Source organism: Sus scrofa, chromosome 13, assembly GCF_054392235.1.
Source record: "Sus scrofa isolate SSC_HxYL_T2T_F1_AM1 chromosome 13, Sscrofa_HxYL_maternal_Yorkshire_Landrace_v2.0, whole genome shotgun sequence".
Lineage (NCBI taxonomy): Eukaryota > Metazoa > Chordata > Mammalia > Artiodactyla > Suidae > Sus > Sus scrofa.
The window spans coordinates 153,757,596-153,781,419 of NC_139395.1; the positions used below are offsets into that span (position 1 = coordinate 153,757,596).

The 23,824-nt window shown below is 39.4% G+C and overlaps 1 protein-coding gene across 8 annotated transcripts in view; it reads left to right on the top strand.

The window, feature by feature from the left end:
• Window positions 1-23,824, top strand: part of POLQ (DNA polymerase theta) — a 130,003-nt gene that overhangs the window by 19,892 nt on the left and 86,287 nt on the right. For all 8 annotated transcript variants that reach the window (XR_014824700.1, XR_014824699.1, XR_014824697.1 and 5 more), the window contains exons 8-12: window positions 717-863; window positions 2,179-2,391; window positions 17,103-17,245; window positions 19,037-19,241; window positions 19,576-19,718. Coding sequence is in view for 2 of the 8 variants with exons in the window: in XM_021070281.2 (XP_020925940.1) it covers window positions 717-863; window positions 2,179-2,391; window positions 17,103-17,245; window positions 19,037-19,241; window positions 19,576-19,718 (851 nt within the window). In the remaining 6 variants the exon portion in view is untranslated. The remainder of the gene's footprint in view (window positions 1-716; window positions 864-2,178; window positions 2,392-17,102; window positions 17,246-19,036; window positions 19,242-19,575; window positions 19,719-23,824) is intronic.

Consider the following 23,824-nt stretch of genomic DNA (forward strand, 5'->3'; position numbering starts at 1 on the left):
TTGTCACATAAAATTAAGCTCCTGAAAAAAAAAAAAAGGAATTACACTTTTAGGTGATTCTGACACTGCCGGTTTCAGGGAGGAGGTCACACTTTGAGCAGGAATTTTAATTTTTTAATTTTTGTCTTTTTTCTGTACCCACAGCATATGGAGATTCCCAGGCTAGGTTTTGAATAGGAGCTATAGCTGCTGGCCTATGCCACAGCCACAGCAATGTGGGATCCAAGCCAAGTCTTCGACCTACACAGCAGCTCATGGCAATGCCAGATCCTTAACCCACTGAGTGAGGCCAGGGATTGAACCCACAACCTCATGATTCCTAGTCGGCCTCATTTCTACTGTGCCACAACAGGGACCCCCAGGAATTTTGATTTTTAGGCTCTGAGTGGTAGTATCTGTAATGTTATCCTTCCTTCAGCTGGTTCTTTTGATCTTCTCCTGGGAGCTTGATCTCAACCTCATACAGTGTTTCCTAAACTTTAGTACATGTTAGAATTGCCTGGGGGGATTTTAAAATCCTGGTGTTCAGATCGCACCCTATCACATCACAACGTCCAGAGGTGAGAGCAAAGCATCAGCATTTTAAAAAGATATCTAGGTGATTATTACATGTAGTAGTTTTAGAACTGTTGCCCTCTCTCATGACTCAGGGAGATAGCAGTTAAAGAAGCTCAAGGGGAGGTGAACAGTGTTGATAGTTTTTTTGTGTATGACAGGATTGGTAAGATCATCTGAACTTCCATCAGTGATATTGGAACAAAAGGGCCTTCTAGAAGTGATGGATCAGTTAAAACGTTCACCTTCAGGACTGGACTCTGTATTACAAAGAACTGTACCTTGGGGAGTAGCATTTCATCATGCAGGTATCCATATTTATAATGTATTAAGAAGCCCCTTCCAAAAATCCTTATGTCTTCATTTTAATTTTTATATTTGCATGCATTTGATTTCTTGTTAACTACACTTGATATACTTAGATTTCATTTTAGGAAATTGTGTGATTAAGATTAAACAAGAGTAAAACAAATATGTAGTTTTATTTATCTGTAAGGTATATAACTACTAGATATAAGGTTTTTTGTATCATTGAGGAAGCAAATTTTACCTTTCTATTCTTTGTTTCCTTAAAATGTAGCTTAGAGTGGTAATTGCTACCCTAATTTTATGCCACTCTGAATGTTTCCTTTTCTCAAAGGGTATTTGAAATAGTTTCACAGATATATCAAAGTAAAATTAATTTTAGAACTTATATTGTATTTTGAAAGGTCTATAAGCATTGAAAAACCAAATATCTAGGTTGTCAAAACTGCAAGGATTTTGACAGTCATTGAATTAAATAACTTCTTTCAGGGAGTGATCTGTCCATGATAATATGTGCTAAGGAAATGGTTAAGAATATATAGTTTCTAAAATTAGGAATTTAACCTTTTCAATTTATTTAAAATTTTTATTATGCTATATATAAATTTATACCCCCCCACACACAAACACACAAAAGAATATTTTCCTTGTGTGTAACTTACAATGCATACTAATGAAATATCAGAGGACCTATCACTTAATTTACAAACTAGATCCCTAATCCTTTTGATTTTTTTGATTTTTTTAGAATAAAATAAAAAATAAGCCAGATAAGTATACATCCTGTATGCTGTTTTTCATTTACTCATGTACTTGTTTTTCAGACATTTGTTTATATGCTTGACCACTGTGTTGGATAGGTCCTGCAGATACTGCCATGAATAAAGCATACCCTCAAGGAGTTCTGATCTAGAGCAGGGGTCAGCAAACTGCTGTCTGCCAGTCAAATCCAGCCCACCATCTGTTTTTATAAAGTTTTATTTAAATACAGTCTTGCCCATTTGTTTTATGGTTGCTTTCATGTGTCAGTGGTGGAACTGAGTAATTGCAACAGAGACCGTTTGTCCTACAAAACCTAAAATATTTATGGAGCAAGTGTGACAACTCCTATAGAAGATGAGATGGAATTATACTAAGGTTGGCAGATTATACTCTTAAATTTGTGGACTGTCATGACTTATTTGTTTATGGTCATTACAATATCTTGAAAGAAATCTTTAGAGGCTTGTAGCAGATTCTCGGATTCATTTGTAAGTGATCAAGCATAGCATTTTCAATACATGTTAATAAATATATGCTATCGGAACTTTTTTTAAGGTCTCACTTTTGAGGAGAGGGATATCATTGAAGGAGCCTTCCGTCAAGGTCACATTCGGGTCTTGGCAGCAACTTCTACTCTTTCATCTGGGGTGAATTTACCTGCACGTCGTGTAATCATTCGGACTCCTGTTTTTAGTGGCCGACCTCTAGATATTCTTACTTACAAGCAAATGGTTGGTCGTGCTGGCAGGAAAGGAGTAGACACAATAGGTAAGTGAGTTTGAGTTTTGTACTTTAAAAAAAGTTTTTTTTTAAATTTTTAAATTTTTATTATTTTTAGGACCGTACCCACCTTATATGTAAGTTCCCAGGCTAGCGGTCAAATTGGAGCTGTAGCTACTGGCCTTTGCCACAACTATAGCAATTTCAGATCTAAGCCTCGTCTGCAAGCTGCACTGCAGCTCACGGCAGCACTGGATTCTTAACCCCCTAAATGGGAATTGAACACGCATCCTCATGGATACTAGTCAGGTTCATTACTGCTGAACCACAATGGGAACTCCCTGAGTTTTTTAATAGTGTTGCTGAAGGACAGTGTCAGTCTACTTGAAACTGAATGGCAACCCATTTCTCATCATGCTTTGTTATCCGAAGCACTAATGTTGGAGTTCCCTTTGTGGCTCAGCTGGTTAAGAACCCAACACAGTGTCTGCAAGGAAGCAGGTTCAATTCTCTGGCCTCGCTCAGTGCGTTAAGGATCCTATTGTGGCATAGGTTGCAGATGTGGTTTGGATCCTGTATTGCTGTGGCTGTGGCATAGGCCAGCAGCTGCAGCTCTGATTCTACCCCTAGCCCAGGAATGTTCATATGCTGCGAGTGTGGCTATAAAACCAAAGAACACCAAAAAACCCGAAAACACTAGTGTCATCTTCTTGGATTTCCTTAATATAATGAGTCTAAGTTAAAATTTTAATGTCCTTAAATATCGATTTTCTACTAATGTGGAATCCAAATTTTCTTTTGTATTATATACAATGAAATGATTTAGTATCATGTCAGGATGAGATTACATTAGCTGGAGGACTTAATTTCCAGTATCATCTACTATTTAGTGCTAATGAAGGAATTAGTTTTTATGGGTATTAGTTCTGTTTAGGTGACTAGTTTAAGAATTCAGATAGGGAGTTCCTGTTGTGGTGCAGCGGAAACAAATCTGACTAGGAACCATGAGGTTGCGGACTTGATCCCTGGCCTTGTTCAGTGGGTTAAGGATCCTGCTTTGCCCTGAGCTTGTGGTGTAGGTCACAGACACAGCTCGGATCTGGTGTTGCTATGGCTGTGGTATAGGCCTGCAGCTCTAGCTCTGATTCAACCCCTATCCTGGGAACCTCCATATGTCATGGGTGTGGCCCTAAAAAAAAAAAAAAAAAAAGAGTTTAAATAGGAATGGTGAGAGCTGGGAAGTACTCTCACACTTTTGGAATAGGAGCTTCTTGTACCATCTTTCCCTCTCCAAATTAGTATTGGTTCTGAAAATACTTTTTCAGTTTCTTATCTTGTATCAGCAAGTAATGATAATATCACTAGCAATGCAAATAAAAGTTTTATCTTAAGTGATTGGGAAGGGGCTTTTTTGAATTAAATATCAAGATAGCAGCAAATATTATTTTTTTTTTTTTGCTTTAGAAAGAACGTTCTATGCCACACTTTTCTTCTAGTTTGTTTTTCTTTTCTTTCTTTTCTTTACTTTTGGCCACAACGTGCACCAGCTTGATGTGAGAATCTCAGTTCCCAGACCAGGGATTGAACCCAGGCCACAGTGGAGAAAGCTCCAAATCCTAACCATCAGACCACCAGGGCATTCCCTAGTTTGTTTTTCCATGTTCAGCAATATAGTTTCTATCTCATAGCGTAAGATGGCTACTCCAGTCTATGTTATCACATCTGCATTTTAGCCAAGAAGGAAAAATGAGGGAGTTCCTGTCGTGGCGAAGCAGAAACGAATCTGACTAGAAACTGTGAGGTTGCAGGTTTGATCCCTGGCCTCCCTCAGTGGGTTAGGGATCCGGTGTTGCTGTGAACTGTGGTGTAGATGGTAGACACGGCTCAGATCTGGTGTGGGCTGTGGCTGTGGCCAGCAGCTGTAGCTCTGATTTGACCCCTAGCCTGGGAACCTCCATATGCTGTGGAGTGTGGCCCTAAAAAGCTAAAAAAAAAAAAAAAAAAAAAAAAAAGAGAGAGACAGAAGGATGAGGTAGTAAAGGGCACATCCTTCCCCTTTTAAGGGCACTCCCCAGAAGATGCTCGTAATATTTCTCCTTATGTACAGGTGGCTAGAATTTAGTCACTTGTTTACATTCCCCAACTACAAGGGAAATGTAATCCAGCTGAGCGGCCATGTGCTCAACTAAGATTTAGGGATTTTATGAAAGGAAGAGTAAGAGAATGGCTGTTAGGGACAACCATCTCTCTCAACCCCAGAAGCAAATGATTCATCATCTATTTATAATCCCTGAAGGGCCATTGGTCTGCCTCACTTTTAAGCCCTAAAAATTATGATGATCAAAAAAACCTTACAACTCACTGGAACTCTCCTACTTTAGACATCAAAGATGTTTATTCTGCTTCTGTCTCTTACTTTACCTATGAAATATGCAGATTACATGTATGTGTTTGAAAAGGATAGGAAGGTGTTCCCACTGTGGCTCTGCGGGTTAAGAACCCTGCTAGTAGCCACAAGGATGCAGGTTTGATCCCCAGCTTCGCTCAGTGGGTTAAGGATCCGACGTTGTTGAAAGCTGCAGCATGGGTTGCGGATGTGGCTTGGATCTGGCTTGCTTACGGCTTGCTGCCATAGCCAGCAGCTACGGCTCTGATTCGACCCCTAGTCTGGGAACTTCCATATGCTATGGGTGTGGTCCTAAGATCAAATAATAATAATAATGATAATAATGGTAAATTAAATTTTCTGTAAAAAGGATGGGAAGAAGAGACTAAAACACTTCCCTTTTATTCCTGTTTCCTTCTATCCTTCTTCCAATTCTGATTTCTCAATAGACTCATAACTCTGGAGAGTGGAGTGTAAGTTCATTTAACATAGAGACTCTTTTTTTCAAGGCCAGAGGGTCTTTAAGAGCTAATGTAGAAGATAAGGAGGTTTTATTTTCTTTAGTTTGTACTTAATTTTTCTCATGGGGAAAAAATAATTGGAAGGTTGGCACCTTGGGCCAATATCAAGCCTTAAATCAGATAACATTCAAACAAATCAAAAATATACCACAACAACTTTATTTCTGAGGTCTTGGAAACTTCTAAGAATTTTATTTTGATAATGCTCCATTTCAGGGTGGCATATGGCTTGCTTAGAACATACAAATACAGAGTTCTGTATCAGCTACAAAGATTTAAATACTTGGTCAGGCTTTTTGGACTATGTAGCATCTTTGTAACCTCTGTGCATTTTATACATGCTGTTACTATTTTCTGGATAGTTCATGGTGTTTTATTCAGAAGACTCCTTGATCTTTCTGGGGATTTCTTAGAAACCTTCTTGTGTAGGGTGATTGTGCTTTGTGCCAAAACAGTGGTTTGCAAGTTAAATAGTTTGTGGATATATCTATATCACATCTTTGAATGGTTTGCTTCTAATTGACATCTCTTTTGTGGTATGGATATAGCATCCCTAGGCAGATGGGAACAGGGACCTGGACATATATACTGGCATTGATTTGGGTATTTTCATAAATTTTGCTCATCCTTAGAAAGGTTATCTATTTTATTGAAGAATCAAAGCCTAGAAAAGGTTTACACAGCTCAAAGTGGCTAATGCTAGTTGATCCATTTGCTACATAGCTTTTTTTTTTTTTTTTTGGTTTTAAGCTGGGCTATTTTTATAGTTATCACAAGAGCCAGGTGGTGTATTTTATTTACTGTTTTTTGTTTGTTTTGATGGTACCTATTTTTTTGTAATTATATCTGGGATAAATAACAAATGTTCATCAAGTTTATAGTTCCTTATTATTTTTTCCTATCTTGATTCTCAATTTGGAAGTCAGTGTTAGGAGAGCATCATCTGTATTTTCTCTCTGCATGGATGGCTAGTATGCTTCACTGCAATGCTCCTTTTATTTTTATTTTTCTCTAATGCAAAAGGCCTTCATTTTGCCTCTTGAATATCTTATTTACTGCTTCTTTTCCCCTACTATTGGATTCATTTTTGAAAAAAAAAATAGTTTTTTTCTAGTCTTAGTTGTTACAATAAGTGTGCATGTTTCTATAAACTGTATATTTGTATGTTTCTAATTTATAAGCACTTTTACATATTTTTGTTCATTTATTTGTCACAGTAACCTAAGGTTTTAGATTAGTGAATGTTATAATGTAAATTCTAGGTAACCATTAATATTTTTGATTTTATGTTAGTATTGTGTATATCTTGTTACTGAAATCAGATTTGGCTACTCACTACACGACAGGCCAGTTAGTTGAGGACAGGATGTTGAGTCAAGTGATTTTATTCAGAAAAGCCAGCTAACTGAGAAGATGGTGGACTAGTATCCTTGAGAGTTCCTGTCATGGCTCAGTAGAAATGAATCCGACTAGTATCTGTGAGGATGCAGGTTTGATAACTGCAACCGCTCAGTGGGTGAAGGATCTGACTTTGCTGTGGCTGTGGTGTAGGCTGGGAGCTGTAGCTCTGATTCGACTTCTAGCCTGAGAACTTCCACGTGATGTGAGTGTGGCCTTTTAAAGACCTCCCCCCCAAAAAAAAGGAAAGAAAAAAGAAAATATCTAACATCCTCATGCAGGCAAAGGTCTTCTATTTATTTATTTATTTTATAATGATTTTTACTTTTTCTGTTATACCTGGTTTACAGTGTTTTGTCAATTTTCTACTGTACAGCAAGTTGACCCAGTCACACATACATGTATACACTTCTTTTTTCTCACAGCTCCATCATAAGTGACTAGATATAGTTCCCACTGCTATACAGTAGGACCTCATTGCTTATCCATTCCAGAGGCAATAGTTTGCATCTGTTAGCCCCCAAATCCCAGTCCATCCCACTCCTTCCCCCTCCCCCTTGGCAACCACAAGTCTGTTCTCCATGTTCATGATTTTCTTTTCTGTGGAAAGGTTCATTTTTCCATATATTAGATTCAGGTATAAGTGTTATCATATGGATTTGTCTTTTTCTTTCTGACTTATTTCACTTAGTATAAGAGTTTCTAGGGCCATCCATGTTGCTGCAAATGGCATTATTTTGTTTTTTTGTGGCTGAGTAATATTCCACCGTGTATATATACCACATCTTCTTAATCCATTCATCTGTGGATGGACATTTGGGTTGTTTACATGACCTGGCTATTGTGAGTAGTGCTGCAAAAATGAACGTGGGGGTGCATTTGTCTTTTTTGAGGAAAGTTTTGTCCAGATGTATGCTCAAGAGTGGGATTGCTGGGTCATATGGTGGTTCTATGTATCATTTTCCAAGGTACCTCCATACTGGTTTCCATAATGGTTGTACCAATTTACACTCGCACCAACAGTGCAGGAGGGTACCCTTTTCTCCACACCCTCTCCAGCATTTTGTTATTTGTGGACTTATTAATGGTGGCATCCTGATTGGTGTGAGGTGGTACTTCGTGGTAGTTTTGATTTGCATTTCTGTAATAATCGGGGATGTTGAGCATTTTTTCATGTGCTTGTTGGCCTCTGTCTATATTTTTTGGAGAAATGTCTATTCAGGTCTTTTGCCCATTTTTTAGTTGGGTTTGCTTTTTTGCCGATGAGTTGTATAAGTTGTATATTTTAGAGATTAAGCCCTTATCAGTTGCATCATTTGAACTATTTTCTCCCATTCTGTAAGTTGTCTTTTTTTTTTTTTTTTTTTTTTTTTTATGGTTTCCTTTGCTGGGCAAAAGCTTGACAGTTTGATTAGATCCTATTGACTTATTTTTGCTTTTATTTCTGTTGCTTTGGGAGACTGACCTTAGAAAACATTTGTAAGGTTGATGTAAGAGAATGTTTTTGCCTATGTTTTCACCTAGGAGTTTGATGGTGTCTTGTTTTATATTTAAGTCTTTAAGCCATTTTGAGTTTATTTTTGTGCACGGTGTGAGGGTGTGTTCTAGTTTCATTGAATTGCATACAGCTGTCCAGGTTTCTCAGTGATACCTGATGAAAAGACCATCTTTTTCCCATTTTATCATTATTGCCTCATTTGTCAAAGATTGATTGATCATAGGTGTCTGGTTTATTTCTGGGTTCTTTATTCTATTCCACTGGTTTGTATGTCTGTTTTGGTACCAGTGCCACACTGTCTTGATGACTGTGGCTTTGTAATACTGCCAGAAGTCTGAGAGAGTTATGCCTCCTGCTTGGTTTTTGTTCCTTGGGATTGTTTTGGCAATTCTGGGTCTTTAGTGGTTCCATATAAATCTTTGGATTACTTGTTATAGTTCTGTGAAAAAAGTCATAGGTAATTTGATAGGGATTGCATTGAATCTATATATTGCTTTGGGTATATATACTTGGTTCAAGTAGTTTTTGGGTTGAGCCTTTAGGGTTTTCTATATATAATATTATGTCATCTACATACAGTGACAGTTTTACCTCTTCTCTTCCTATTTGGATACCTTTTATTTCTTTTGTTTGTCTGATTGCTGTGGCTAGGGCATCCAATACTATGTTGAATAGCAGTGGTGAGAGTGGGCATCCTTTACTTGATCCAGCTTTATTGGGAAGGCTTTCAGCTTTTTTCCATTGAGAATTATATTCTTGGAGTTCCCGTCATGGCGCAGTGGTTAACGAATCCGACTAGGAACCATGAGGTTGCGGGTTCGGTCCCTGCCCTTGCTCAGTGGGTTAACGATCCGGCGTTGCCGTGAGCTGTGGTGTAGGTTGCAGACGCGGCTCGGATCCTGCGTTGCTGTGGCTCTGGCGTAGGCCGGTGGCTACAGCTCCGATTCGACCCCTAGCCTGGGAACTTCCATATGCTGCGGGAGCGGCCCAAAGAAATAGAAAAAGGACAAAAAAAAAAAAAAAAAAAAAAAAAAAAAAGAGAGAGAGAGAATTATATTCTATGGGTTTGTCATAAATGCTTTTATTATATTAAGATATGTTCCCTCTATATCCACTTTGGTAAGAATTTTGATCATGAATGGATGTTGTACTTTGTCAGATGCTTTTTCTGCATCTATTGAGATGATCATATGGTTTTCTACCTTTCATTTGTTAATGAGTTGTATGACGTTGATTGATTTATGTATGTTAAACCATCCTTGTGAACCTGGGATGAATCCCACTTGGTCACAGTGTAGGATCTTTTTGATATGTTGTTGGATTCAGTTGGCTAAAATTTTGTTGAGAATTTTTGTGTCTATATTCACCAAAGATATTGGCCAGTAGTTTTCTTTTTTTGGTAGTATCTTTGTCTGCTTTTGTTATTAGGGTGATATTGGCATCATAGAATGTCTTTGGAAGTGTTCCTTCTTCAACCTTTTGGAAAAGTTTAAGGAGGATTGATATAATTTCCTCTTTGTATGTTTGATAGAATTCACTTGTGAAGCTATCTGGTCCTGGGCTTTTATTTGTAGGGAGTGTTTTTATGATGTATTCAATTTCATTTCTAGTGATCAGTCTGTTCAGTTGATCTATTTCTTCTTGATTCAGTTTTGGCAGGCTGTAAGTCTCTAGAAAGTTGTCCATTTCTTCTTTTTTTTTTTTGCTATTTCTTGAGCCACTCCCGTAGCATATGGAGGTTCCCAGGCTAGGGGTCGAATCGGAGCTGTAGCCACCGGCCTACGCCAGAGCCACAGCAATGCGGGATCCGAGCCGCGTCTGCAACCTACACCACAGCTCACGGCAACGCCGGATCGTTAACCCACTGAGCAAGGGCAGGGATTGAACCCACAACCTCATGGTTCCTAGTCGGATTCATTAACCACTGCACCACGATGGGAACTCCCCACTGCACCACGACGGGAACTCCCCATTTCTTCTATGTTGTCAAATATGTTGGTGTACAATTGTCTATGGTATTCTCTTACGGTTTTTTGTATTTTTGCAGTATCCGTTGTAATTTCTCCTCTTTCATTTCTTATTTTATTTGGGTTTTTTCCCCCTCTACTTGGTGAGTCTAGCCAGAGGTTTGTCAATTTTTTTTACCTTTTCAAAGAACTAGATCTTGGTTTTATTAATTTTTTTTTTTTTTTTCTGTGAGCCACACAGGAAGTCTGATTTTATTGATTTTTTTCCTACTGCTTTTTGAATCTATTTTATTGATTTCTTCTCTGGTCCTTTTGATTTCCTTCCTTCTATTGACTTTAAGTTTTGTTTATTCTTCTTTTTCTCATTCATTTAGGTGGTGGGTTAAGTTGTTCATTTGAGATTTTTCTTCTTTTTTGAGGAAGGTCTGTATTGTTATGAATTTCCCTCCAAGCACTGCTTTTGCTGCATCCCATAGATTTTGAGTGGTTGTATCTTCATTATCATTTGTCTTGAGGTACTTTTTAAATTCCTTTTTGATTTCCTATTGGCCCATTGGTTTTTTAGTAGCATGTTGTTTAGTCTCAATGTATTTAGTTTTTTCTCCTTTCTTTTTGTGTGGTTGATTTCTAGCTTCATGCCATTGTGGTCAGAGAAGATACTTGAAATAATTTCTATACTCTTGAATTTGGTGAGGTTAGATTTGTGCCCCGTTAAATGATTGATCCTTGAAAATGTTCCATGTGTACTTGAGAAGAATGTATATTCTGATATTTTGGGGTGCAGTGTCCTGAAAATGTTGATTAAATCTAACTTTTCTATTGTGTCCTTTAGGATCTCTGTTGCCTTATTGATTTTCTGTCTAGAGGATCTGTCCATTGATGTGAGTGGGGTGTTAAAGTGTCCTACTATGATTGTATTCCCATAAATTTCTCCTTTTATGTCTGTTAGTATTTGTTGTATCTATCTGGGTGCTCCTGTATTAGGGGCATATATATTGACGATTGTAATATCCTCTTCTTGAATGGATCCTTTAACCTTTAAATAGTGTCCTTCTTTGTCTTTCTTTATGTCCTTCATTTTAAAATCTGTTTTGTCTGATATGAATACTGAAACTCCTGCTTTCCTGTCTTGTCCATTGGCATGAAATATCTTTTCCCATCCTCTCACTTTCAATCTACATGTGTCCTTTGCCCTAAGATGAGTCTCTTGTAGACAGCATATTGTAGGCTCTTTCTTTTTTATCCAATCTATCCCTCTATGTCTTTTGATTAGAGCATTCAGTCCAATGACATTTAAGGTAATTATTGATAGACGTGTTTGTTGCCATTTTATATTTATTTATTTGTTTATTTATTTATTTGTCTTTTTGTCTTTTCTAAGGCCACACCCACAGCATATGGAGGTTCCCAGGCTAGGGGTCTAATTGGAGCTGTAGCCACCAGCCTATGCCAGAGCCACAGCAATGTGGGATCTGAGCCAAGTCTGCAACCTACACTACAGCTCAAGGCAATGCCCAATCCTTAACCCACTGAGGGAGGTCAGGGATCAAACCTCCAACCTTACGGTTCATAGTCAGACTCGTTAATCACTAAGCCTTGATGGGAACTCCTATTTATTGCCATTTTAAACCTTGTTTTCCAGTTGATTCTATGTTTTTCCTTTGTTCCTTTCTTTTTTTTGTTTGGATGATTTCTGTTTATTTTATGCTTGTGTCCTTTTCTTTTTAGTTTTTCTGAATGTAATGCTCAGTTTTGATTTATGGTTGCCCTGTTTTTTTAAGTATGTTAACCCCTTCCTATATCTGCTTGCTTAGCCTGATAGTCATAGTTTCAAACACGTTATTAAAAAAAAAATCTATATTTTCTTATTTTCCTTCCTAACATTCTATGATTTTGAAGTCCTTTTTTAATGTTTTTATGTTTGCCATTTTGCTCTTCCTTATGTTTATCATTGCTTTTACAGTAGTTTTGGGTTTTGTTTTGTTTTTCCTCTTTTAGATCTGTATGCTGACTTATTTAAGTGATTGCTTTCCAATTGTGGTTTCCTACATCCTGTTTCTTCTTACTTTTTTTTTTTTATTTAGAGAAGCCATTTCAGTATTTTTTTTTCTTTCAGTATTTCTTTTAAGTAGGTTTAGTATTGCTGTACTTTTTTAGCTTTTGTTTGTTGGAGAAGTTCTTTATTTCCCCTTATGTTTTCAATGATATTCTTGCTGGATAGAGTATTCTAGGCTGCAAATTTTTTCCTTTCAGAACTTTAAATATAGCTTTCCGGAGGAGTTCCCGTCGTGGCGCAGTGGTTAACGAATCCAACTAGGAACCATGAGGTTGCCGGTTCGGTCCCTGCCCTTGCTCAGTGGGTTAACGATCCGGCGTTGCTGTGAGCTGTGGTGTAGGTTGCAGACGCGGCTCGGATCCCGCGTTGCTGTGGCTCTGGCGTAGGCCGGTGGCTACAGCTCCGATTAGACCCCTAGCCTGGGAACCTCCATATGCCGCGGGAGTGGCCCAAGAAATAGCAACAACAACAAAAGACAAAAGACAAAAAATAAATAAATAAATAAATAAATAAATAAATGAATAAATATAGCTTTCCACCAGCTTCTGGCCTGTAGTGTTTCTGTAGGGAAATCAGCTGATAGCCTTATGAGGGTTCTGTAAAGTTAATTCTTTGTGTTTCTCTTGCTGCCTTTAGAATTCTCTCTTTAACTTTTGCCATTTTTATTAAAATATGTCTTGGTGTGGGCCTTTTTGGGTTCAACTTGTTTTAGGCCCTCTGTGCTTCTTGTATCTTAATATCTGTTTCCCTTAGATTTGGAAAGTTTTCAGACATAATTTCTTCAAATACATTTTCCATCCCCTTTTCTTTTTCTTCTTCTTCTGGAATTCCTATTATGCATAGATTGGTCTGCTTTATATTATCCCATAGGTCTCTTATATTCCTTTCATGTTTTTTCGTTTGGTTTTCTGTCTGCTGTCCTGATTGGGTGATTTCTATTATTTTATCTTCCAAGTCACTGATTCATTCCTCTACATTATTCATTCTGCTCTTTAGTGCTTTAGCTCAGTTTGCATCTCTGCAAATGAATTTGATAATTTTTTATGTTCCTCTATATTTTCTAGTTCCTTTCTAAAGGGATTTGCATTACTGTTTATATCCACTCTTAATTCCTTGATATTCAGCCTTACTTCCTTCAGTATTTTCACTGTGTTCCTTTTGAACTTAATGTCTGTCTGACTGCAGAGGTCTCTTTCATTGTTTGCTGCTTTATGTGAATTCTGTTTCTTTAACTGCGAATGCTTTCTGAGCTTCTTCATCTTGCTTGTTTTTCTTTTTCTGTAAGTTTAGGGAAGCCAAACTGTATTCTTGGAGGGCTACTTCTATGCAAGAGCAACCCTTTGTATTTTGTGGGAATTAGTATTTATTGTTGGTGTGGGAGTTTGAATATTTGCCATCTATTTCTTCCATGTGAGCAGGCTGTTATCACAGGGTGCTAAGTGTGTTTCCAGGAAGAAGGAGACAGTGGTTGGGGCTGATAGTCAGTGCCTGGTTGCTGGGCTCTTAACAGCAGCAAGGACATGATGGAGGGTGGCTCAGGTTACTCCTACTAGTTGCAGGGCCCTGGGAAATGGTAGTGAGCCTTAGGCAGATTGACAGGATACCCTGAGCATTTGGCAGTGAGAGCAGCTAGGGTGTGTGGGTTCCCAGGGGAGTGAGAGCAAAAACAGGTAGTGTTCCACTGCAGTGCCCTCCTCTGAGGTGATTGGAGCTGCAAGTGGTGCCTGTTTAGCGACCCCTAGTGGTGTAAGGCCACGCCCACCTTTGGAGTCAGTGATAACTGCAGTGGTTTGCCCCCAGTACCTGCAGACCATGCAAGAAGCACCCTGTCTCATTTAGCCCACATAGGAGGTGCCTGCACAGGCTGCTCCTAGTTGCAAGATCCTGGGAAGTGACAGAGATCAAGTATGTGGGCACTGCTCAGAACGTTCCTCAGTGGCAGCAGCAGGGCTGGTATGCTCCTAGGGGTGTGAGAGCAACAACAGGTGATTTCCAGTCACAGTACCATTGAGGTGTACTTGAGGTGATTGGGGCCACAAGTGGTGCCTGTTCACGAACCCCTAGTGGTGGCTGGCCACCCCCACCTCTGGAGCCAGAGATAACAGTAGTGGTTTGCCCCCACCTCCTGTAGACCATGCCAGAAGCACCACGTCCTTCTTAGCCACCACAGGAGGTACTACACCAGCTGCTCCTAGTTGTAGGTTCTTGGGAAGGGACAATGATCAAGTGTCAGGGCACTGCCCAGAGTGTTTGGCAGTGGCAGCAGCAGGGCAGGTATGCTCCCAGAGGAGCAAGAGCAACAGCAGGTGGTGTTCCATCACAATGTCCTCTATGGTGCCCTCTGAAGTGGTTGGGGCTGAAAGTGGTTCTTGCTCAGGGATCCCTGGGAGCGGTGGCCCACGTCTGCCTCTGGAGTCAGAGATAACTGTGGTGGTTTGCCCCCTACCACCTGCTGACCATGCAAGAAGCATCCTATCCAGCTTAGCCCATGCAGAAAGTGCTGTATCAACTGCTCCTAGTTGTAGGGTCTTGGGAAGGGACAGTGATCAAGTGCCTGGGTGCTGCCCAGAGCATTTGGCAGTGGCAGCTGCAGGGCCAGTGTGTTCCCAGGGGGACGAGAGCAATAACGTGTGGTGCTTGGTTGCAGTGCCCTCTTTTTTTTGCTGACCCCTGAGGTGACTGGGGCTGTAGGTGGAGCCCACTCACTGGCCCCCAGTGGTGACAGGCCATGCCTCCCTCTGGCTCTGAGATGACTGCCGTGGTCCATCCCTGCCACCTGTAGACCATGCAAGAGTCACCATGTCACACTTAGCATCCCGCTGCCCTTAGCCCACACAAGAGTTGCCCAGCCACCTGTAGCCTGCACAAGAACCAGCCAGTCTCCCATAGCCAGAGCAAGTGGCTTCTCGCCGGCAGTAGCCTGTGCCTGAGGCACCCCACCATCTGAGAGCCCCTGTGTGCGTGCGCAGGAAGATTCCTATGGTGGTCCGCCCCTCCTCCTCTCTCCCTCTCCAACAATGGCGCCTTGCTTCTCCTGTGGGCCCAGACCTTCCCCTGGGTTCCTCCCCAGGTTCCTTCTGCCATGGCATTCCACTCACCAGCCCGTAGCGCACCGCTCCCCCTCCTGTGGCACAGCAGTCCTTAGCCCCTTAGGTGGTCCCCACACAGCCAACCTTAGTCCTCTCCCTGGGACTGACCTCTGGAGCCTAAGTCTCAGCACCCAGCCCCATCCTGAGAGTCTCAGGTTATGGTGTCCTGTGTGGTGGTGCAGATGATCTATGTAGCTCTCACTCTGCTTTGCCCTCCTCAGTCCAGCTGCTATGCTTTTCTTGGCGACTCTGAGGTCCCTTTGTCTCAGCTATCTCCCCTTTGGTTAGGTGGCTTCCCAGGATGTGGGTTCCTTTTCTCTTTCACATCTCCCTCTCAGGACTGCTTGACCTGTCCTGATTCCTTCTCTCTCTCTCTCTTTTTCTTTTGTTCTACCCAGTTCTGTCAAGAGTTTCTTGTCCTTTTTGGAGGTTTAAGTTCTTCTGCCGGCATTTAGCATATGTTCTGTCAGCGTCATTTTACATGTAGATGTGTTTTTTTGTTGCGTTCGTGGGAGAAGGAGAGCACAACATCTTACTCCACCATCTTGATCTGCCCTCCAAAGGGCTTTTAAAGGGCAGTGTGAGGAAGGGGGCTTCAGGGTGCATGAGCAGCTTGTGCACAATTCTCAGATTGGTTGTCTGATGCCAACCTTGATAGGGAAAGTTTCCAGTGTCACCAATTTTCTGGTTTCATCTGGTCTGGGGTCTTAATGCTTGAAGTCAACACTTTTCATCTGGGAGTTTATTTCCTATAACATAGCTTAGGAATGTGTGTCAGATCTTTCACCTGTATCTTTAAGGAAACTGGGCATTTGGTGGGTGACTCTGCTATGGGGCTGGTTTATGGTCTAAATTGTTACCACTTTTCTGGCTCAACAGCTATTCCTTGTTTCTACATCTTCACATTTCCCAATCATTAACTTTTGAGACAGTATTTTGAGACTCAGAGGAGGTCTAGGAGACTAAAGCAAAAGCCTTTTACTTCAAAGTACAGGGACACAGGGATTAGTATGTAGTTTCATAACTATAATATTTTGCATCTGCGTTTTCCTTTATAGTTGTCAAAAATATCAGTATTATATACTTAATTATTCAATAACAATCGTTAATCCTGTAGGGAAGGAAAAAAAAACTTTTCGTCTACCTTCTTAGATTCTGTGGCTAGTGCCTGCAAATTAAACTGATAAATGACATATTAATGGGGGAAAAAAGCCATACATATTTTACTTGATATAATATTTAATTTTTTACATAAAGTCATTAATAGAAAAGAAATGAAAAAGAAGCATTTAGATGCCGGGGCATATATACCCTTTTAACAGAGTGATAAATTGTAGAAAAGTGACAAGACAAGGGAAAGGAGTTTGGGTTTCTAGGGGTGGTACATTGTGGTAAGGTAGATATAAGCTGGACACTAATGGAAATTAAGGTTTATTTAATAAGATTTGCGCACACCCATCTCAGTGATAACTTTTTTCCTCCATTGATAAGAATTGTTCCCCTGCTCTGAGAGACAAGAAGAGGAACACCTTCACAGACAGAAAGTTAGGTCCTACTTCTAGGCAAATAGGGAGAGGGCAAAGAACACTTTGTTTTCTGCCTGTTGATTACCTTCTGGTTAAAATAATCCTTATGCTCTTGTGGCGTATTTTGGTATAGCATATTCCGATCCTCTTCAATCCAAAATTCAGAAAATAAAATCATTAGTGATAATTCTGTGATCAAAACAGCCATTAGCATCTATTGTCTCCTTTTAAATAAGTAAGACTATTAAAATTCTCTTTAGCAGGTATCTTATGGAAATATGTTGGGATTTTGCAACTGTATGTTGTTTTTGGTTATAGGTGAGAGTATCTTAGTTTGTAAGAACTCTGAGAAATCAAAAGGCATAGCCCTGCTTCAGGGATCTCTAAAACCTGTTAGCAGCTGTCTGCAAAGACAAGAAGGAGAAGAAGTAACTTCGAGCATGATAAGAGCTATTTTGGAGGTAAAAGAGAGTTCACTAAATTACATTTGCTTTTTTGTTCTTATAATACAATCATAGAGCTATTTCATATGTGAAAAATCTTAGCTTTGTGTTTCTTTATAAGTTTATAGCCTTCTAAGGTCTGAATCTCATCTATTTTATGTAGTTATTTCCTGGAGTTTAATACAGCTAGTGCCATATCAAGCCCCTTCAAAACAGTGAATTAAAACATAAATACCAGATAGTTCTTTTTGTTTTTTAGATTTTTAAAAAATTATTTCTGAATTTTAAGAGAAGATGACAAAAATGGACCCTAGTTCCTCCATCTAGTTAATACCTGTTGACATTAAAGCATAAACCTTTTGCTCAGAGACCTCAAGATGATCCCTTTTAATGATCACGTATTCATTAAAAAATGTTTCTGGAGTCCCATTGTGGTGCAGTGGAAATGAATCCAACTAGTAACCATGAGGTTGTGGGTTCGATCCCTGGCCTCAGTGGGTTAAGAATCCGGCATTGCTATGGCTGTGGTGTAGGCTGGTGGCTACAGCTCCAGTTTTACCCCTAACATGGGAACTTCTATATGCTATGAGTATAGCCCTAAAAAAAAAAAAAAAAAAAAGAAAAAAAAAGTTTCTATTCATATACCAGCATGCCTTGTTAATTGTTTCGGTGCTGGTGGTGGAGGTACTGGTACTGTACTCATTCCTCTTTAGCTCTGTTGGAAAAAACAAAGTGATTGATAGCACTTTGTAGAAGGTATGTACACACATAGTGCTGAAACTCTTTTGGAGGGCAACATGGTCTTACCTACTAAAATTAAAAAAAAAAAAGCACATGGCCATTTATCTAGCAGACTCACATCTAGAAGTCTTACTTAGGCATGTATTTATGAAATTTCATCAAATTAAATACACAGGACTGTTTATTATGGCTGTATTGGTAATAAGAAAAAACTGGAAGCAGCCAAAATACCATTGAAACTTAATGAATCTTGGTAAAATTATGCTTTGCTGGCATTAAAAAGAATGAAATAGCTCTGTGTAGAATAATTTGGTATGTTCCACATATATATTAAATGAATGAAGGAAAGGGGCAGATTAGTGTATGTAATAGAAGAGTTGTTAGGAAAATGATGTCTACATGATGCCACTTTGTTTTTTTCTATACCTATTCCCAACCTTGTTCCAGATGGGAACTATTTAATACTAGCAGTCTTATATGCCCACATATTTCAGAAAGAAGGATCAGAAGACTTGATTTGGTTCATGACTATGAGCCATCAATACCTCCTTTGTACTATATATGATATAGACATATGTATATGTAAAATTTAATTATGTTATTCTTGCATTTCAGATAGATAATGATTCACTTATTTATGAGAAAAATGTGTCTACTTTTAGGGAAAACTTTTCATTTTGTCAGTAGATGTTATCTACATTTATAATGAATGATAATGGAAGAGTTAATAAAAAGTCTCTACATTAAGATGCTGGTAATATTTTTTATGGCCGTGTCCTTGGCATATGGAAGTTTCCAGGCCAGGAATTGCACCTGAGCTGCAGCTATAGCAAGGCCAGATCTTTAACCGACTGTGCTGGGCCAAGGATGGAACCATGCCTCTGCAGTGACCTGAGCTGCGGCAGTTGGATTCTTAACCCGCTGTGCACAGCAGAAGCTCCAAGATGCTGATGATATTTTAAGACAGCAAAATAATTTCCTTTAGATATCTTGTCTCTTTTCCTTGACTAAGGTAGTATGTGTGTCTTATTAAAACAACTAAAGAAAATTTCAAACCTCTTGCCTCAGATAATAGTTGGTGGAGTGGCAGGTACATCACAAGATATACAAACTTATGCTTCTTGCACATTTTTGGCTGCAAGTATGAAAGAAGGGAAGAAGGAAGTCAAGAATAATGAAGATTCTGTTCATCTTGGAGCAATTGAGGCCTGTGTAATGTGGCTACTAGAAAATGAATTCATCCAGATTTCTGAAGCTAGTGATGGAACAGAAGGTAAATAACGACTTTTTAGTTGCAATTTACTCACTTTTTCATCTTTAGTGATTTAGAGCGTCTAAGACTGCTTAGTAAAAGGAAATTGACTTTTAAAGCAGTTTAAAAGGAAACTGACTTTTCAATTAGTATATCAACATATTTTTTAGTAAATCAGTGCTGTTCAACAACATCAGACAATTAGCATAGAATTTGCTCATAAATATCCATGCATTGGATTCTGTTGGTAAAATTTATCAGAGCCTAAAAGGTTAATTATAGAATACTTAAAGACAGCATTTTGTTTTATTTTATTTTTAACATTTGGTTTTTTACTCCTCTACACCCAAACCAGGAAATGTGTATCGTCCAACCCACCTTGGTTCAGCAACTCTTTCTTCCTCACTTTCTCCAGCTGATACTTTGGATATTTTTGCTGATCTCCAAAGAGCAATGAAGGGCTTTGTTTTAGAGAATGATCTGCATATTGTTTATTTGGTAAGTTATGCTTTCTTCATTATGTTTATGAGAATGGGGAGAAAATACCTATAAATAATCTTAAACATCAAAGATACCCTAAGGGAATATCTTGTCTCTTTTCCTTGACTAAGGTAGTACTGGTGGGAATAGAGAAGAAAAATTAAGAGAATTGTTTCAAAAATAGGCTAAATGTTCTCATGACAATTTTTTTCTTCATTTTTTAAAGGGTTTTTTTTTTTTTTGTGTTGGGGGGGTGGTCTTTTTAGGGCCTCACCCACAGCATATGGAGGTTCCCAGGCTAGGGGTTGAATCAGAGCTGTAGTTGCTGGCCTACACCACAGCCACAGCAATGAGGGATCCGAGCCAAGTCTGTGACCTACACCACAGCTCACGGCAACACCAGATCCTTAACCCACTGAGTGAGGCCAAGGATCAAACTCCATCCTCATGGATGCTAGTCAGATTCATTTCTGCAGAGCCACGACAGGAACTACTAAAATTTTTTTTCTTTCTTTTTTTTTTTTTTTTTTTTTGCTTTTTAGGGCCATACCTGCAGTATATGGAGGTTCCCAGGCTAGGGGTCATATTGGAGTTACAGCTGCCAGCCTATACCACAGCCACAGCAACTTGGGATTTGAGCCACATCTGTGACCTACACCACAGCTCACAGTAATGACAAATCCTTAACCCACTGAACGAGGCCAGGAATCGAACCTGTAACCTTATGTTTTCTAAGATTGGATTTGTTTCCACTGTGCAACGACGGACACTCCCTATTTTTAATTTTTAATTTTTTTGTCCTTTTAGGGCCTCACCCACGTCATATGGAGGTTCCTAGGCTAGGTGTCGAATTGGAGCTGCTGCTATTGTGGAGCTGCTGCCACTGGCCTACGCCACAGCTACAGCAACAGCAGATCCGAGTCATGTCTGGGACCTACAGCACAGCTCATGGCAACACTGGATCCTTAACCCACTGGGCAAGGCCAGGGATCAAACCTGCATCCTCATGAATACTAGTCAGATTCGTTTCCACTGAGCCACAATGGGAACTCCCTGTTTTAATTATTATTTTATGTTTTTTATATCTTCAAAGAAGCTGAGAAAGGGAGTTCTGTGGTGCAGCAGGTTAAAGATCTCATGCTGTCACTATAGCATCTTGGGTTGCTTCTGTGGCACAGGTTTAATCCCTGGCTGTGGAAGTGGACAAAAGGAAAAAAAGAAGCTGAAAGAAGAAAGGAGATCAAATGTATTTATAGAATATAAATATTAAGATATTAATAGGATTAAATATAAATTTATTTTAAAGTGATTATATAAAGTAATATTTGTCAATTATATTATTTAAGATTTGTGTTTTCTTTGTTTCTCTAGATTTAGTTAATATCTCTTGCCATTTCCTATCTCAGTATAGCTTTGTTCCCACTCTCCTACTTACTTCGTTTTGGCTGTTATTGTCAAACGTATTTTTATACATTTTATACATATTGTTTTATATACTTTCTTTTTATGTCGGTCAAGAAAAGAAAAGGGAAATAAGCAATAACACTGTCTTTACAAGTACCCACCCAATTACTTTGTTGACACTGTTTGGGTCACTCTCTTTCAATCAGAAGAGCTTTTCTTTAGTATTTCAATTTTTTTAAATTACTCAATGAATTTATTACATTTATAGTTGTACAATGACCATCACAATCCAATTTTATAGGATTTCCATCCAACAACCCCAGTGTATTCCATCACCCCAAACTGTCTCCTTTGGAAACCATAAGTTTCTCAAAGTCTGTGAGTCAGTATCTGTTCTGCAAAGAAGTTCATTGTGTCCTTTTTTTCAGATGCCACATGTCAGTGAAAGCATTTGATGTTGGTGTCTCACTGTTTGACTGACTTCACTTAGCATGATAATTTCTAGGTCCATCCATGTTACTAAAAATGCTGGTATTTCATTCCTTTTAATGGCTGAGTAATATTCCATTGTGTATCTGTACCACATCTTCTTGATCCACTCCTCTATCGATGGACATTGAGGTTGTTTCCATGTCTTGGCTATTGCTAATAGTGCTGCAATGAACATTGGAGGACATGTGACTTTGCGAGTCATGGTTTCCTCTGGATAGATGCCTAGGAGTGGGGTTGCTGGATCAAATGGTATTTCTATTTTTAGTTTTCTGAGTCATGTCCATACTGTTTTCCACAGTCGTTGCACCAATTTACAATCCCACCAACAGTGTAATAGGGTTCCTTTTTCTCCACACCTTTTCCAGCACTTATTGTTTGTAGACTTTTTAATGGTGACCATTCTGGCTGGTGTAAGGTGACCATTCTGGCTGGTGTAAATCATCGTGGTTTTGATTTTCATTTCTCTAATAATGAGTGATGTTGAACATCTTTTCATGTGTTTTTTGGCCATCTGTATGTCTTCTTTGGAGAACTGTCTGTTTAGATCTTCTGCCCATTTTTTGATGGGGTTGTTTGTTTTTTTGGTATTGAGCAGTAGGAGGTGTTTACAAATTTTGGAGATTAATCCCTTGTCAGTCGATTCCTTTGCAAAGATTTTCTCCCATTCTGTGGGTTGTCTTTTCTTTCTTTCTTTCTCTTTTTTTTGGTCTTTTTGCTATTTCTTGGGCTGCTCCTGCGGCATATGGCGGTTCCCAGGCTAGGGGTCTAATCGGAGCTGTAGCCGATGGCCTATGCCAGAGCCATAGCAATGCAGGATCTGAGCCGCATCTGCGACCTACACCACAGCTCACGGCAACACCAGATCCTTAACCCACTGAGTGAGGCCAAGGATCAAACCTCCATCCTCATGGTTCCTAGTCGGATTCGTTAACCACTGCGCCACAACGGGAACTCCTGTCTTTTCATTTTGTTTAGGGTTTCCTTTGCTGTGCAGAAACTTTTAAGTTTAATTAGGTCCCACTTGTTTATTTTTGGTTTTTACTGTCATTACTCTAAGAGGTGGATCTGAGAAGATGTTGCTGTTGTTTATGTTGGAGAGTGTTTGGCCTATGTTTTCCTCTAAGAGTTTTAAAGTGTCTGGTCTTATATCTAGGCGTTTCATCCATTTTGAGTTTATTTTTGTGTATGGTGTTAGGGAGTGTTCTAATTTCATTCTTTTCCATGTGGCTGTCCAGTTTTCCCAGCACCACTTACTGAACAGGCTGTCTTTTCTCCATTGTGTATTCTTGGCTCCTTTGTCATAGATAAGTTGGCTGTAGGTGCATGGGTTTAATTCTGGGCTTTCTATCCTATTCCACTGATCTATATTTCTGTCTTTGTGCCAGTACCATACAGTTTTGATGGCTGTTGCTCTGTAGTAGAGTCTGAAGTCAGGGAGCCTGATTCCTCCAGCTCCATTTTTCTTTTTCAGGATATCTTTGGCTATTCTGGGTCTTTTGTGCTTCCAAACAAACTTTTTTTCCCTTGTCTTTTCTAGGGATGCTCCTGCGGCACATGGAGGTTTCCAGGCTAGGGATCTAATCGGAACTATAGCTGTAGGCCTCCACCAGAGCCATAGCAACTCAGGATCTGAGCTGTATCTGTGACCTACGCCACAGCTCATGGCAATGCCGGATCCTTAACCCACTGAGCAAGGTCAGGGATCCAACCCGCAACCTCATCGTTCCTAGTCAGATTGTTAACCACTGAGCCACAACGGAAAATCCTCCAAACAAACTTTAACATTTTGTTTGAGTTCTGTGAAAAACGTCCTTGGTGATTTGATAGGGATTGCAGTGAATCTGTAGATTGCCTTGGGTAGTATAGTCATTTTGATAATATTGACTCTTCCAATCAAGAGCATGGTATATCTTTCCTTCTATTTGTATCATCTTTGATTTCTTTCATCAGTGTCTTACAGTTTTCAGAGTACAGGTTTTTTGTCTCTTTAGGTAGGTTTACTCCTAGGTATTTTATTCTTTTGGATGCGATGGTAAATGGGATTGCTTTCCTTATTTCTCTTTCTGCTCTTTCATTGTTAGTGTATAGAAATGCCTTCGATTTCTGTGTATTAATTTTGTATCCTGCGACTTTGCCAAATTCATGGATGAGCTCTAACAGTTTTCTGGTAGAGTCTTTAGGATTCTCTAGGTATAGTACTATGTCATTTGCAATAGTGATAGTTTTAC